We start from the raw sequence: 17,222 nt of genomic DNA, 5'->3' as shown, positions 1-17,222 counted from the left end.
TCAATGTAAGTGATAGGGGACAAAATCCAGTCCTTATTCTGTGTAAAAATATATTCCAAAATTTATCTGAAGTCAAGTGGGTATCTCTCCAAAGTTTCAGTCTTTTTAGTGCAAATTTCTCTCTTTGTGCTACTGTCCCTCCACCGCATCTGAGCAAGGAAAGACTGTCCGGGGAAAAACAAAGGGGGACAGTTTTACTAAAAAAAGATTTTAACTTCAGATAAACTGTGGAATGTATTTTTGCACAGCCGGAGAACTGTGGATTTTGTCCCCCATGACTTACATTGAAAGGAATAGATATCTTAATGGCCAGTGTGAACACAACGAATGATTACAGCAAGCAAATCCTGTTGCAATGTTCATATGGGTGCCCGACTTTTGTTTAAAGACAGACTTCAAAAATGTGAATCTATCCTTTACCTAACTGAAAACTGAAATTAACGTTTTTTCTGGCAGGAAGCTGGCGTCTCCAACATTCCTCATGAGCCTGCGAACGCACCAGTTTAGGTGTCCTTACAGCTGCCTGATGAAAAACTGTAAATGTCACTAGCAGCAGCGCCGCTTCTGCCCTTCAATGCTGGGGTTAGTCCTCACATGCTAAGTTTCAGCGTGTTAGAGCCGGTACACGTTTTTAATGCAGCTTTAAGACTTATCACGTCTGCTGCCTCTGCTCGGTGTTTTCAAACGCAGCCAGTGTAATTGCGGTAATGGAGTGTCGTGTGTTGTCCATTCAGAGTCATGTTGTCAGGGGATACGTGGGGAACAAGTCGGCAACATTTCCGCTGCAGGTAAGAACTGGATCTTATATTTAGGTGGCTCCAGATAATGGCTCCGCTCAGGCGACAAGGAAGAGAAAAACAGCACGAAACATGCGTTTGCTACAGAACGTGACTTCCTAATTTGTCAGCGGTGTCTTGCATTTACTGTAACGTCATATCAAGGACCTTTTCTGCCCTGGAGAAACATCATAGGCCGTCCTCCAATTTGTAGAATTAACCCAATGGCTGCAAAATAAAAATACCAAAATGTGACACTTTTATATCAGAAATTTGAGAATGATTTCGAGTCTAGTTGCCAGTTATTTCCACTACTCACAAAACACACTGTAGCTACAGGTAGCAAGCAGTGCAAACCAATTGTAAAAGTTGGAGCATTGTTTAAAGACGTTCCTCCTTGGTGTATTAAATTTAATTCACCAGAGGAAAGTGTAGATTATTAAAATGTGTTAAATCTTCTCCATTGCCGTAGTAGTATTTTTTTCCCATGAAGAAGGCAATATGAAATCACTATACTTATGTTAAATTAAATGTCCCACTGTAGGCAGCCATAGGTGTCTTTCCATTTCCATATCAACCAAAGGTCTGAGTCTGAGTTAGTAAATCCATTACATCACATCATTGTATATATTGTCATTCGAGTAGTATTTCTTTGTGTGATGGAACTTATTGATTTTAAATATTTGCATTGTATGACCCTGCAGACACAGCAAAAACTTTACTAGATGATCTATTTTATGATCCTTATCTCAAGCAAGTCCACAGAAATGGGACCTTATTAAGTGCAGGAGAAAGCAGAAACTGAAGCGTTATATAACGATTTTATGACTATATAAACACATTTTTTCATTGAGCAGCTCTCACAGTGATTCACTCACAGTAGTGAAATCCACAAGCTCATTCAGACGTAGTCTTGTACATTGTTCTCTGTTTCACCAGCTCCTGCATTACTCTTTTATTCAGGTGCTGGGCTTTGAAGTGGACTCTATCAACTCTGTGCAGTTCTCCAATCACACAGGTTAGTTAATCGCTTTTAAATTGCTCTGCTTGAGAAAAGAGAGAGTTATTTTCATTCAGTTTCACAAAGCTGATTGAGTCTTTTTCATCATTTCTTTTCAAATATGAAGCTATGAATTTTTGCTGGTGTGGTACATGAAGTGAGGCTGTTTCAAGTCTTCAGTTATGATGAAAAACTATGAAGTTGAGATCCATGTGGTGTCATACAGTATCTGAAAGGGTCTTTGTGTTGACTTTGACCACTAGCTGTCATTTTGTTTGCATCTTGTGCACGGACGCACAAAAAGACCTCTAGCCCCAGAAGACAATGCTGGTTTTAAAACATTCTTTGGAAATAATTTACATTGACTCCACTGTGGTATGGTGTCAAAGGTGGGATGTACAGAGTTAATCACTGTCCGAAGTTCTTGTACTTTGCCTTGTTAGCATAGAAATCTTTGGATGAGCTCTGAATGAATGCTTTATGTACTCAGTGAAATACAATCTTTTTGGCCATCAGTCTGGTTTAGAGGAGGGGACTGTTTAACTCAAAAAGTTAATGTTGTCTCAGAACCATTTCTCTCTGATCAGTTTCTCTTCCTTCTCAGTTAACTCCAAATGTACATTGGGTGTGTCTGTGGGAGTACGTTGCCTAGCATGAATACTGTATTGTGTATTTACATCATACTCTGACAAAGATAATCCATAAATGGGTAACACAAAAACAAATGTACGCACATACACACATACATACACAAATAATACTAAATTTAAAATCACTGTTTCATACACTACATTTCCCAAGATTTTCTTCAGTCAGACACCGTCATTAGGCAACCTGACTGAGACTCAGTAATGTCAGTTACAAAGCCATGTCTAAAGTTTGCCAACAGTAGCTAATGTTAGCCACCATAAGCTACTGGTCATACCAGACCAAGTAAGGCTGTACTGTAACAGCAAAACCTCTGAGTGTATTGAAATGAGTGAGGGTGTGTTTTTTTTAATGCTCATGAATTCAACGTTTCATTCAGCTGTTACATAGTTTTGCTTTAAAAGGTTATTGAATTTAGACAACTCAACAGTTGAGCAGATACCATGAAATAGATTGAGAATGTAAAAGGAGTAAAATCTGTACAATCCAGACATGTAGCCTTATCAAGGTACAAGGAACCACTACACTGTGAAGGTTAGTTTATAGTACGTACTGCATTGTATTAGTATGTGTGGAAGTCTGGACCTGAGACACAACACCAGCTGTGTGTTGCTGATTACTCATGTGTTCATCACCAAGTAGTTCAAAATCCAAAGAGGTTTCAGGAGAAAATTGTGACATTTGGGTAGGGGGAAGTAATTTCTCTTTATGTTGCAAAATTCTGCAGATCACACATAAAGGCTGATGAAAGCCAGATATCTTAACCTCTGCCATGTTCATTGTCTTTGTTCGTATATTAATCAACAGCTCTACAATGAAGCATATCTGTGGGATAGTGATAAAAATGTTGCTCCGTCTTTGCCCTGTTAAGAAAAACAACATGAAACTTTATTTCACACATTGAAACTTGTTGACTGAACTACCTGCAGAGAGGACAGGATTATAATCTGGGCTTCATGTGCCAAAGCATGTGAAGAATGTGCTTGCACCACAGGAGCAGGAGGCTTTTGCACAGAAACAGTTTAAATCAATATAAACATCTGCTCCTCTGTAAGAGGGAACTGGTCAGTGTTGAGCATATGGACTAAATACTGTGTCGACTGGAATCCTACTTCTAGTATTTGTAAACAACATTAATATTCAGAAATGGCAGAGAAGACATTAACATAGACCTTCCCCTGTAACCACAGCACATGCCTCTACTTGGCCTCAAGCTTTCTGTTAAGTCCTCACTGCAGGAGGTGCCTCCGCTGGCTCAGGGTCAGGTTTGGGCTCCGTGTGAACTCTTGTGTTTCAGTATGAAGAATATACCAAAGTGTGTGTGTGTGTGTGTGTGTGTGTGTGTCTCCATTCATTTGCAGTCAGAACAGCTTTTGAGGGTTTAATCTAGGTTAATGGTGAAAGGGGAACAAAGAAAGGGGGAAGCTGGCAGCCAGGATACAGGCATCCTATTCAGTCAGTGTGGGGACTCTGTTTGGCCCTGGACACCACACAGAGGAGAGGAACCACTGCAGAGGGGGGTGGGGGGGCATGTCTACTTTGTATTGCTTCACAGCAGGGCTGATACAATATTACAGTGTTTTTCTAAGTTCAAGTAATGCTAAAGTGTCATGGCTCCACACAGATCTTGATTTTTGTTTGTCTTCAACACGGCATCCCTCTTGAATCCTAGGCTACGCCCACTGGAAAGGGCAAGTACTGACAGCCGAGGAGCTAAATGTGCTGTATGAGGGCATTAAGCTCAACAAGGTGAACCACTATGACTACATCCTCACAGGTGAGTGTAAGCAGTGTGTCCTTACTAATTCTCCTCCAACATCGGCCTTATTAGCACAGAAACTCAATGTAGTGCTGCATTTTAAGTGAAGAGGCACGTTTTGTCCCCAAAGTCATTGATGTGTTGACACCAGCATTTGTTTGACTATTCAGTTGGACCATTGGGTCCTATGGGCTGCCATAGATGGATTGATAAACTTTGATTAATAATTAGAGTACTCGGAGAGTTGGGCTTCTCTTCATTGTCATCACACTGTCATCCCCAAGGGTACAGCAGGGACACGTCCTTCCTGGAGATGGTGGTTGACATTATTCAGGAGCTGAAGAAGGCCAATCCCACCCTGGTGTATGGTGAGTGTGCATTGTTCACATTTCACTGCATATCTGTGGGGTTTCAACTGTTGGCCGTCACCTTGGGCTTTGGGAAATGATGGGTGGGCATTTTTCACTCATTTCTGACCTTTTACAGACCAAACAATTAATCAGTTAATCAATAAAGTAATAAGCAGATTAATCGATGATGAAAATGATCATTAGTTACAGCCCTTAATGTTCATAGCTTAATTTTGAGTTTTCTTTTCCACAGTTTGTGATCCTGTTATGGGAGACCACGGTGCTATGGTAAGCATCTGACAGTGAATTCCCCCTACAGCTGATGAGGATTTACTGTATGACTGTGTGGATCTCTTCGTACTTTAACTTCCAAATAACTAATATAATAATTAAAATTAAAAATTGTATACAATAATAATTCAAATTTATATAATATTTAGTCTATACAACTCATTGTGGCAGAGGAATCTTCTGTCTTTCATTCATGTTGTCATTATTTGTTTCCACTTTGAAAAATCCATCATTTTGAAAAAGTAGGTTATAAACTTCATGGAAACCAGGTTAAAAAACATGGAATTAAATTCTTGTTCTTGCTGTCTGTTTCAGTACGTTCCAGAGTACCTGCTGCCAGTCTACAGGGACAAAGTAGTGCCTTTGGCTGACATCCTCACCCCCAACCAGTTTGAAGCAGAGTGAGTGCACTTCCCGTCATCCTAAACAAAACTAATAGTGCACTGGACAACATAAAACATCCATAAAAGCCAGCCTGTAAACGTGAAATAGGGAATGATAATAATTTGGCATTATAAGCTAATAGGGAACTCATAATGTATATAATAATCCTGTTGAAAAAATGTCTGTACATCTGTGACTGAGGCCCTTTTTTACACAGGTTATTAACTGGGAGGAAAATCAACACGGAGGAAGATGCTTTTGAGGTGAGTATCACACGTATTGCTCATTGTGCTGTATCTAATTTAGTTTATGACACTGAAAAGTATAAAGGTTGAGGAAATGGGACCCCTCCTACTCTCCAGGTGATGGACTTGCTTCATAAAATGGGTCCAGAGACCGTGGTCCTCACTAGTACAGACCTGCCCTCAAAACGTGGGGACCAGTTTCTGGTGGCCCTTGGGAGCCAAAAAACAGGTAAAGTCCCAGACCAACGTTCTCCAGACAGAACGTCTGCTCACTGCTGTTTAGAAGACATGGTGATTAATGGGGATTTGATGTTCTTGCATAGTGCAGTTTTAACTGTTATCCCTACCCTGTACGTCCTCACTGTAGTGAAACCAGATGGGACCAACACCAGTCAGAAAATCTGCATGGACATCCCCAAAGTCGATGCAGTATTTGTGGGGACAGGAGACCTGTTTGCTGCCTTGTTGCTGGCCTGGACTCACCATCACCCTAAAGACCTGAAGGTCAGCAACACACTTTTAAACTTTTAAATGAAAAAGCTGATGGAATCTGGTGTAATTATGTTGCCACACTGCCTAATAAATGAATCCCAACTTCCTCCTGTTTTCCACAGGTTGCCTGTGAAAAGACTGTCTCAGTCATGCACCATGTCATTAAGAGGACCATTGCGTACGCCAATGGTAGGGTATTGAGTAAAAGTAAATGACATGTAGACATGTACAAAGTAATGTCATACCTATTTCTCTTATAACTGCATGTAAAAGAGAGCATTAACAGCCTTAGCATTCACTGAAACAAGAATTACCCTTTGACTGCTGGTTGGACCAGTCTAAAAATCTGCTGTTTTCTTTCAGCATTCACTGAGACTCTTCTCTCTTTCAGAGATGGCTGGCCCTGGGAAAAGGCCCAGTCCCGCACAACTGGAGCTGAGGATGGTTCAGAGCAAAGCCGACATCGAGAATCCTGTCATTGTAGTGGAAGCTAAGGTTTTACAAAAGTCCTCACACTGAAGACAGCGTAGCGTTTTCATGAACATTCACATCGCGCTGGTACAAATTGGCTTCAAAATTGGGCAGTCCACCAGACACATGTTGGATTTTCACATCAAAGACTGTCGCGTGTCTCTGCCTTACAGAATCTCTGAGGGAATATAACTTGTGTTTTCATGAGAGGAGTCAGTCAGCAGGATTCGTTGTATGTACATTCTGCTCACAAACACACTGGAATCACTGCCGTATGTGTCTGTACTATGGCCTGTGTAGACTTCATCTGCACTTCAAAAGAAAAAAGGACATTAGCCAGCTATGTTTAGGTTTAAAGATAGTGTAAGTGTACTTGAATCCTCCATAACATGGTGAAAATGATTTCTTGCTGTAAAACAACTCATCTCAATTAAGCTGAATAGAAAATACACAAAACCAGTGATGCATGCACGACCATGCCTCTACTCGTTTTGGCTAGGATAGTACGTGAGCTCCCACAAAATGTCAAACATCTTATACAGTTAATATGTAGTCTATACGGTTTCATTACCCCAATTTGTTTCACTTTAAACAAACTGTAACTTAAATGATAATCATGATAATTGTTGATGTCTAACATTGTTCTTTTAATCAATTTTCTGAGAATGTTTTTCACCTCCTTTTTTAATCATGCAGTGAACTAGCAGATGTATAACATGTTAGATCCATGTCTTAAACATCTCAAATTGAGGTATTTGCACAGATAATCTTTAATATATTTACTAATGATCATCGTTTTTCATTTTTGACTGTCATATCTCAACAAAAGAGTCTGTATGAGAGACCATGCAGTATAGTAGCCTTAACAGGATTCGGAAGGAAAACATTGGTTGTGAATGTTTCTGTATACCAATGTAATAGTTGATCCTCACACATAATGTTAGAAAGTCAAGTGCCAAACCTTGAGCTAATGCTCTGATGTGGAGCAATAGAAGAACAGAAATAATAAATTAATCTTTTACTAAAACTGTGTTTTGATTTTATTATTATTATTTATTTATTGTTAGTTTTCAAGATGAGATTTCTTTTTTTCTGATACATTTTGTCTTTTAGGTCTATTACGTCTGGGTAAAAGAGCATACTAGAGCCACTGTTCGACAAGGTGTTCATGTAAGGGAGCTAATAGTTCCCTCAGGTGATTTTACTATGTCTGCACACAAATGACAAATAAATGTAAAAGATGCAGATTTATAATCCCCAAATCAAGTTCAGTTTGAATAGGGGTCATGGTGAGAGGGGTGTCTGAGACCAAAAAGAAACTAAACCTGTGTTATTTGTCAAGATTTTCACTTAATTCCGAGATGTAAAGTGAAGCATAATCCATGTGAATACCCTGGTACAATTTAACCTATAAACTTAAATTACTACTAAGTAGTACTTCAGGAAAAGTAAAAAGTGGCTAATTTAAAAAGTTATTCAAAATAATTGTTAATGAACTACTTCCAAAAATATTTGATTGCACTTGATCTAATTCATGTTTTGTGATGAGGACAAAAGGAGAAATCCGACTGGACTTTTAATTTTTAAGAGTATGGAAGTAAAAGCAACAAATAAAGAAGAAATGCAAATAGGTCAGCTGCCAAGTGCTTACTATATTGTGTAATTAGGGCCAGGTGACAGCTCTGTTTGGCCAACACTAATCCACAGTATGTATAGCCAGCATTAACCCAAATAACCAGACAGGCCAATATGTCTGCCCACTTGCAACCTGAATACAATAAGCAAAGTTAGGAGGACATCTTTAGGTTTTGCTGTGAAAGAGAAGGGATGAATGTATATGTTATCAACAGACATACCAGATTTGTCACACATTAAGCCAGGAGGCCACAGGGGCTTATACATACAAGTTTCTGATCCCTAAGCTTGTCTCACTTCCAATTTGTGCTGCAGCTATGCAAAAACACCAGCAGAGGGCTAAAGAGGACTAAACTTGATCAAACATGCACACCTATTCAGGGAATGAAATGACTTACATGACATGACACTGGCTGTTTAAGGTTGAAAGTTAAGAGAAAAATGTCTGGCAAAAAGTTTATTTTTATGTATCATTACATATGTAAGGTCAGGGAAAAAATGGATTCCAGACATTGGGTGCAATTAAAGGCTAAATGTTTTAGAATAATTAGATTTCCGGTGCTGTAACACAACAGAACAAACTCTGCCACAGGTCATGGGTCATGTCCTGTTTCAGACCCTGCAAAGAATGTTATTTGTGGATACCATACAATTAATATTGTGCATGTTTTGGATACTGCAGATCCAATTTCTGCAGTATCCAAAAATTTGCATTACAAAATGAAATTGAAATATGAGAGAAAGTGTCAATAGTTCAAGCAATAGCCTGCTCCATGAACTAATGTATTCTAACTGGTCACAGGGAATCAGTAATAAACGACAAAATACACATTACTATTATAGAATAGTAATTCCATAGAATACTATTTCAGTAAATATACTTCTACTGCTTTTATTTTTACTTGTAGTACTTGGAACGGTACGTGTGGGGCTGCAGAGGTCCGTTGTTTAAAAAGATTGTGCATTTTAATTATTTCTGTGAGAATGAATGAGGGGCCGTACCGGATGTAGGGCATGCTACCTTCAGATGGGCTTTGAGGAAATGTGGGGCTTTAACCGACAAACAATAGCGCTCTGGCAAATCGCGTTACCTCTAGTATTTTTATTGCGTTTCAGGAAACGCACGAAGTAAGAAGGGCTGCGTATTAGACTTATTTTACGCACACAAAAGCCAGAAAGCAGCGAAATCTACCGACTCGCCCGACTCCTAAGTGAATCATTGTCAGGTAAGCCTAGAGTACAGTTACTGACACTTGACTGCTAGTGTTAGCAGGCTGACTAGCATTGCATAACGTTAGCAAGCAACACAGGTCAGTTGACTATTTACAGATAATATATGTGGGAAATGTAGCACTCATTAGCACCCGAACAATCCAAATAGCCGACCCCCCAAAATACGGTTATCACCCTAGCTAACGTTACACTGGTTTTGTTAACTTAGCGTGCTAGCATGTACCGTTAGCGGCTCACTGTCCTTGTGCTCCTCGGTGGAGTTGCACACTAGTTAACGTCAGGTGTAGACTCCTGTCATCTAGCGTTAACTTATGTGCTGTCTCTATTAGCAGCAGCAGGGCAGACTGGTTCATTTTATTTTCTCAAGTGTAGATGTGAAATGATCTGTGTTTGTAACTTTGAGTTCACCGCGCAGCTAGCTTAACGTTAATTTACGTACCCGGCCGCAGTCAAGACATGTGTCAAACAGTAAGCCATTGTCATTGGTTGGGCACAAGGTGCATGTTGGCTAGGTGGCTATTTAGCATTTTTAAGCTAGCCATGCCGCACCAATGCATATAGTCTACTTGTGCATTTTTATTCAGGCGCCATTGAGCTGCAAAACTAAGCCGGTTATTTACGAGTAGCATACAGTGTGGCATGCCAGAGTAGAAAGGCAAAGTGTCTCCGGGTTCATAACTGCAGCCCGTCTGTCTGTGCCTCGCTGTACGTCATGTGAGCCAGCTGGCTTCAAGTTGACCTGCGTTGACGATGTCGTACCACACATCAGTCGTAGGGTTACTAGAGTTCAGTCAAGTCTGCGGCTCTTTAAGCCAGTGCTAACTTTAGGCTTGAACCTTAATTTTAACCAACGAGGCGAGCAGTACGTGACAGGCAAGTGATGTTACCGTGATTATTCCTGGCTGGGTTTTCTAGCAGTGTTTTTAAAAGGATGTTTTGATGTGTACCAGAGATCATTACAATGCTGTGACTGTTCATTCTTTGTGCACGAGGCAGCTGTGTACTCACAATACTGTCCACGTAGTTAAGCCTTATATGGGGAGTCCATTGATGCAACGTTTGGCTTGACAGAGCAATATTCAATATTAAATGGGGATATGTATATGGACTCATTGGTTCTAAACTGAAATTGTATAGCCACTTGTTAGGTGTGTCTACATGCAACAGACCTTGACTGGAAAATGTGTAGACTGCTTTAGTGCTGGGCAATACTAGTGATTAATGGTTGTTGTTATAAATTTATTAGTTAATATGTAAGATGTGTGTATCATTTTTGGTTATCTGATAAATGACTAATAGCCACTTATCTAAATTGCAATCTGTTCATTTTCTGTGGAGAGAATTGCCACTTTACTGGCTAATCTTTCCAGCATTGGTGGTAATCATGATTTCATCTTGCTGACAGCAGGGAGTCCTGATAGCCATTTCTCAATTAATTGGATAAAATGTGTAGCAAACATTAATTATGACTATATAGTACAGTAAGTTAGAAAACTGCATACATCTAAACGTCTCAGCTTTCAACCTGGTGAGAAATCTCTCAGGCCTATAACTATTTACTTTCCTTAATATGTATACCCAATTATTTTGTTGCCACAGTGACTCAGTTTCTTTTAGAATAAGAAAAATTATAATAATAATTCCTTCACAGTCTACAGTATTATAAGTCTGTATGGGGTTTTTTTTTACGCAGGGGGATGGGATATTGCATACGTGTCTAACTAGTTACAACATCCTGCATCACCTCATGAACCAAAGTGTAAACAGAAATATTAGGCTGTATATATTATCATATACTTTATAATACGATATGCATGTGTTGCAATGGTGGCCAAATTAAAGCATTTACCTCAAACCTTACATGTTACTTATAGTTAATTGACCAAACTGTGTTGGTTAAAAGTCCAATGACACGACTGTTTGCACGTAGTTACCTATTGAACTCTTTATCAGCTAATCAAGTCAAAGTATCGCCCTATAGGACTTTGAGACATACTTATGAGAGATAGACGTAGATAAACCTTTATTTGAGCACTGCCATCTTGGACTGTAGTCCCACACTAGCAATGTATAATTTTATTTACCTCCTTTAATTATTTTTGCGACAATCTGGTTAACTGCAAAGTGACTTTGAACGTTCATTCTTAAGCAGTGTGGCTTAACTCCTCCTCCTGCTTTTGCCATTAGTCCCATTATTTTGCTGACTACAGCAAGAAGTACCTTTATGTATCCTTGAGTCTTACCAGTCATCACTTCTTACTGTGGCCACACCCAGAACCCAGAGGGAGCTTTCGAGTGATGCAAGGCCATCTCTACCGTATTTGTTAAATACTTTCTGAGTCAAACCCTCTAATGTTTAAGTTGTTTTCAAGATTTCCTCTATCAAATCCCATTGTTTCAAAATTAATTTGAAGAAACTCTGCAATTGCATTTTTGACCTCTGGAGAGTAGCTTTGTGCCGGACGGGTGTCACTGAGCATGCTCAAGGATACAATTCAATGGTCGGACTGCTGAGAGGAATAAACTACACTCACTGTGACTACTGTAATAAGTAATACATCACCCAAAGGCAAAGATCTTTAATGTGTTTTTTTTGGACTAACAGTAAACGGCTATACAGACGATCATGTTAGCGGGATCAATGATTTGCTGGTTTTGGTAGTACAGTGGAGCGATGTGCAGGATTGAGAGCGCTTCATGCTTTGCAACATGAATGACCTTCATTGTCCAACCATCACAATGTATTTTTATCTCTATTTATATTTGGCTTTAACGGCCGATGGCAAGGCCTCAGGTCTGTACTCTAACCTTTGACCTATTTGCTTCAGTAAACGCTTGAGTTTATTTCTGCATCTCTCTGCCAGCTTGTCTGAACCACATTTTACATTAGCTCTATGTAGGAACCCAAAGGCTTTCATTGGGTTGCCCACTTGCCCTGTTTGCCATCTGTGTGTGACTGAGCAATACAGATCTGTTGTAAACAATTTTCAGTACCTAAGGTGCTGTCAAGAAGACAGAGTGAGGATGGATAATGAACATCACTAATTTTTTAATTCATCCCTAATTACACGTGGCTAAAGAGAACCAAAGCACAGCTTAGCAACAGACATGAAGAGGTTGTTTAAGGAAACTATTGACCCTCTTTCTGAGATCGTCACTTCTGCCTAACGCTAGGTGTTACTAACAGGTGACCAATGGCAAGGTGAGGCAAGAAATTCTACATTGTCATTGGTTCCTTTGGCGTAACAGATGCCATTCTGCTATCTCCACCCAGGTTGGGGAGAGCCCAGCCTTCTTCTTTGTTAATGTTAATGAAATGTGACATATCCAGGGTGCCCATAGCCTGCTAAACACTAATCTGATTCACTGGATTAGAGGATGGGAATGCATGTAAGACACTGCTTACAGTACGTGTGTGCCTCCCCGTTTCCAGAAGTGAGCCATCTTTCAGTCTTCCTAGCATTCATTAGTGGACTCTAGTAAGAATCCACTGTGGCCTTTGGGAGTTTTTGGTGCTTCTTTTTGCACTTGATGGAGATCCATTCTTTTTGCTAATTTTGGTCCTCAGTAAACTCTTGTGCTGATTAGGCAGCCAGCAGGATCTGGGATCTGGCTGTGTTCTTGCTGTCATCATCATAATCTGCCTCTTTCCTTCTGTGGGATTATCATGGCTGTGAAGCAGGGCGGCCTGTGACTGTTAACTGCTCTCTGCAGGCTTTTTCTTTATGTTTTTATTCTGGCTTTAATTTGGTGAGATACCAGGAGCCAAAATGCTGAACCAGAGTGCTGTGATGATCTTCACTGGGATCTGTGGGGCGCTGGTGGTCATGGCAATGGCCTACTATGTCTACTGGTGAGTTAAATGCGAGAGAGGTGGTTGGGCTAGGCTAGGATGGGCCCTACCAGATTTATTAGAACTTTTAAAAGACGGTAGTCAGCATAACTCAACCGTTCACAGGGGTAAGTCGAGTGCAGATCTTTGCAAGCCAAATTAAGTTTTTAGAATTAAAATTACTTGACAAAGGTGTGGTATCTACAGAGATGTGGCTGATGTTTGGCAGTATTTAGCTGATTTCTTTTAGTGTACTTTTCAAAAGCCCTTTGTCATGTCAGAGACTCATAGCAAGCAGTGGTTATTTGTTGGCATCGAAGCTGTATTCAGGTGATGCAGAGCAGAAGCAGCATCCGGCCTTAAGCAGCTTTAACCCAGTCAGCGTCTCTAATCTTCCAGGCTGAGTGGGGTCACAGGTGGGCCCTGCACCCACAGGGATGTGGACTTCCACTGGCTGTTTTCATCGGCAAACCCAGTTTTTTTTTTATCTTCTGAATTTCTTTTATTCCACCTTGCGTTATATGATGCTATTGAAATGTCATTGCAAGGCATTCAAGTTCATTACAACAGAGCACCTAAAGTTTGGTTAAACCACCACCAGTTTCATTGGTGCGATAATGTGATGCTGTTGTGATCTTGAGGGTGTGAACAACTTGATCAAAATTAGTTTTTACTGCCTACTCTTAATACTGAACTACTAACCTGAACAGCTGAAATGGAGCACTGATCCAATCAATTACACTTTACACACAAAATTGTTTATCTATTGACCTCGGATATAGAGAAAGATTCCCATTACTATGGTTATTTGATTGTTAATAAAATACTTTATAGTTGTCAATATATACTGTGCTTAAAAAAAAAAAAAGGTACTTAAAGTTAGTAGAGCAGGCTGATATTATCAGCCGATAATTTGCTTATTGCTGTAAAGTCAGTATTGTTATACTTGTTAATATGTTATACTTCAGCTGAAAAGCCAAAAGAAATTGCTGTACAGAAATAATAATAATAAACTTTATTTATATAGCGCTTTTCTTAACAATGTTACAAAGTGAAAGAAAGGAAGGAAATAAAACCGGACAAGGCAGATAAGTCCCAGTAGTGAGTCGAGCAGCAGCATTTTGTACCAACTGGAGATGGTGGAGGGAGCTCTGCCTGAAACCAGAGTAAAGTGCCTTAATAATCAAGCAGAGAATAGATAAAAGCATGCACAACTAGATCAGCAATTGATAAAAGTAACCTAATTTTAGTGATTATCGTTAGCTGGAAAAAACATGACTGAACAAATGTCAAAGATGTTGGGATCTTTTAAAAACCATGTCACCCAGAAATAGTTTATTCACCAGAGAGCGCTGACAAGTTTGTTTTTCAACTGTTTCAACCAAGTACATATCTTGGTTATAACTGTTTAATACATTTAAAGGATCCTTATTAAATATGCTTATTTTATGTATTTGCGTATCATGTCAGTCCAAAAATACAGTATTGTCTACCTCTAAACCTTAGCCTGGTTAATTACTTGTAGGGTAAAGCTGGCGGCAAATCTTGACATTAGCGGTGTACACACACCCAGTACCCCAAATACTTTCAGCTCAGGATATAGTTTGATTCATGGTACAGGGCAAACGGTGCAATATACTTGTACTGTAACTGTAAGTAAACTATGACAATTGAAAATGTTTTATTTATCCTTCCTAAGTATGCAGAAACTTTTCAGTTTCACCTGTTCCTTAGATTTTTATAGTTTTAGCTTTTCTTATACATTTTAGTGCAAAATGCAAAAATAGACTTTCTTAAATGAATATATTAGGCCTGTCTCTGGATCAGGACGGGGGTCATCTTCAGTATATTAATTTGTCATGTGCGTGTGGTTTGTTGGTTCATGCCATTTATTATCTGTAGATATTTTTCATTTTTATAAACACTCAACGTTATTAGTGATGTCTTCAATACACCTAATGCCAATAAATGATACATGAATTATTCACATCCCTGCCCAGTTGCTGTCAGTTCAGCTCACCTGTAGAGCTGACGGCCTCCACGCTAAACTCCTGTATCAGCCTACATCAAAACATCAGATTTCCACACAGAGGAAGTAAACGTGCGTCCTGGTCAGAGTTCAGTTCTTAAACCCTAGCGCACCAATGGAGCGTCTCTCCTGCCGAGCTGCTGACAGCGCTGTCGGCCGACCACTCAGTCACACTGGACGTAGAGAAGTAGAGAAGGTTGTACCAGCGTCTGGCTCAAAAGTAGTTTAGACGACTTTATTGACGATCAGCACTGGAGCTGAATCTCAGCAGCAGATCTTTACCTCTGTTTAAATATAACCAAAGATGTATGAAAAATGTATGAACTTGGTTGGACTAGCCTCACTCACCGTATGTAGGCTGTTGGGTTAAGTCTGCCATTGGCCGACTATTTCAGTTGGAATTCTCCTCCCCTTCTGCGATCTGCGTGTTACTATTTTGCAAGGGCGTCGCCCAAGACGATTGTGATTGGTTTAAAGAAATACGGACAAGCCAGAGCGTTTTTTTTTTCACCTATCCCAGAATGTTAATGGATTGAGCCAGACCTTTCTCTGAAGTGTGGAGATGGTCTGGCCATGCAAGACTATGGACATCCTCTTGAGACCTTGGCTGGCTACTTCATATCAATGCCCAAAGCAAATCTGTTGAGCGCTGCTGGTTGCATTTTGTTATCAAAATTGTCACAAAGATGCACACAAAGTCAGGGGTAAGACGCACTTTGCTCTAGACACTGTGACTCAAGGCCTCCATTTCAACTTTCGTGAAAATTTGTGGTTCTAAGTTGTGTGACTCAATGAATGTACAGAGACGGGAGCAGAGAGAAGAGAATGTGGAGGAAAATGAGAACAAAGTTAATGACATGTTTGGTAATCTATCCAAGCAGTTGCCGCTTGTTGCCACAGCAAAAGTTGGCTGGGGAACTTTGTTAGTCCACTCCATTAGTTGCTTGTGGCCAAGCAACACAGGCGGAAAGTTGAATGTTTTCACTTTCTCTTCTCTTTTCATTTGAAGTCTCCATGAGTTGATTTTCATAGATTACCGACATGAACAGCGGCTGATTGTAAAGGGTAAAAAATATCATACAACAAACAACATTTTGTTTTAATAAAATAAACAGAAAATTTGAAGTTGTAGGGCCGACTTTTGATCTACTTACGGATCTGGCATACTAGGGCAAATGTTTAAGCCTATACGGCAGATTATGCTGCAGTCAATTAATTGATGAGCAGTGTGAACAAGTACAGTGGAACTATTAGGTCGAGCAACTTTCTTGGAACTGCTTGAGAAAAATTACCCCTGACTACCCACTCTACTTCTTTTATACTGTCCATAACACATTTACCTACTTCTGTTCATCATTTCAAGCTGAAACAAAATCATCACATGGACCAGCTGCTGTGCTTTGTATTTACTACCCACTGCCCTCTTTGACACTATACTGTTGTAGCTTGTCACCCATCCAAAATATGTCAGAGGAGCCACAAGTGAAATGTGCTATAGTGTAACTTTACCCCTTCCAGTCACTCTCCCTGTAAGAACAAAGGTCATATCTGTAACATAGTGCAGAGACAACAGTGGGTGTTTGGACTGATAATCAGATCCATCAGGTGATAGATGACACACCTGCACATGTGACAGTATTTCAATGCTTAAGTGTGTCCTAACTACAGAGATTTTAATGTTCATTTGGCCAAGAGACAGAGCTGGAGTTTTGTGCATGTAAGTTTTCACTTCCTTCACACTCAGGCCACTTTGTTATTCTGTGTGTTGTGTTATGTGTTATATTTGGATTGCTAGATAATTAAGGCGTCTTGGATTTGTGGTCATCTCTGTTTAGAGGCTTTTTTATATTATTTGTCACCTGATAGATAAAACACCCCAGTTACTATGTTTTTGGCTGTGTTAGGTATTTACTTACTGTCATTCATTTCTGTTTGTTTTATGTAGTTGCTCTTGTGAGAAAGATATGTAAGACAATATTTGAAGAAACAATAAAGTTGTCATTACAGACACTGTGAACAAGACAGTGTCTGTGGTTGAAGACTGTTACATCAGTGTGACCCGCAGGCTGTGTGCCTC

The 17,222-nt window shown here is 39.8% G+C and overlaps 1 protein-coding gene across 1 annotated transcript; it reads left to right on the top strand.

Moving 5' to 3' along the window:
* Nucleotides 1-628: 628 nt before the first annotated feature.
* LOC139292426 (pyridoxal kinase-like) lies at nt 629-7,069 on the top strand. Its single transcript, XM_070914762.1, has 11 exons — nt 629-788; nt 1,740-1,794; nt 4,097-4,201; nt 4,468-4,551; nt 4,787-4,821; nt 5,140-5,225; nt 5,426-5,471; nt 5,571-5,682; nt 5,821-5,957; nt 6,068-6,134; nt 6,337-7,069. The coding sequence occupies exons 1-11, from the start codon at nt 708-710 to the stop codon at nt 6,462-6,464; spliced, it is 936 nt and encodes a 311-aa protein (XP_070770863.1). The 5' UTR covers nt 629-707; the 3' UTR covers nt 6,465-7,069.
* Nucleotides 7,070-17,222: the final 10,153 nt, after the last annotated feature.

Source organism: Enoplosus armatus, chromosome 11, assembly GCF_043641665.1.
Source record: "Enoplosus armatus isolate fEnoArm2 chromosome 11, fEnoArm2.hap1, whole genome shotgun sequence".
NCBI classification, from domain to species: Eukaryota; Metazoa; Chordata; class Actinopteri; order Centrarchiformes; family Enoplosidae; genus Enoplosus; species Enoplosus armatus.
This window is presented reverse-complemented; position numbering and strand designations above follow the sequence as displayed.

What these genes read in the sequence shown, in the direction of transcription:
- LOC139292426 (XM_070914762.1), top strand. Translation starts at nt 708, where the DNA reads ATGGAGTGTCGTGTGTTGTCCATTCAGAGTCATGTTGTCAGGGGATAC. An exon ending in GCAGTTCTCCAATCACACAG is followed by an intron (nt 1,795 to 4,096) that starts GTTAGTTAATCG and finishes CTTGAATCCTAG; the next exon opens with GCTACGCCCACTGGAAAGGG. An exon ending in TGGGAGACCACGGTGCTATG is followed by an intron (nt 4,822 to 5,139) that starts GTAAGCATCTGA and finishes TGTCTGTTTCAG; the next exon opens with TACGTTCCAGAGTACCTGCT.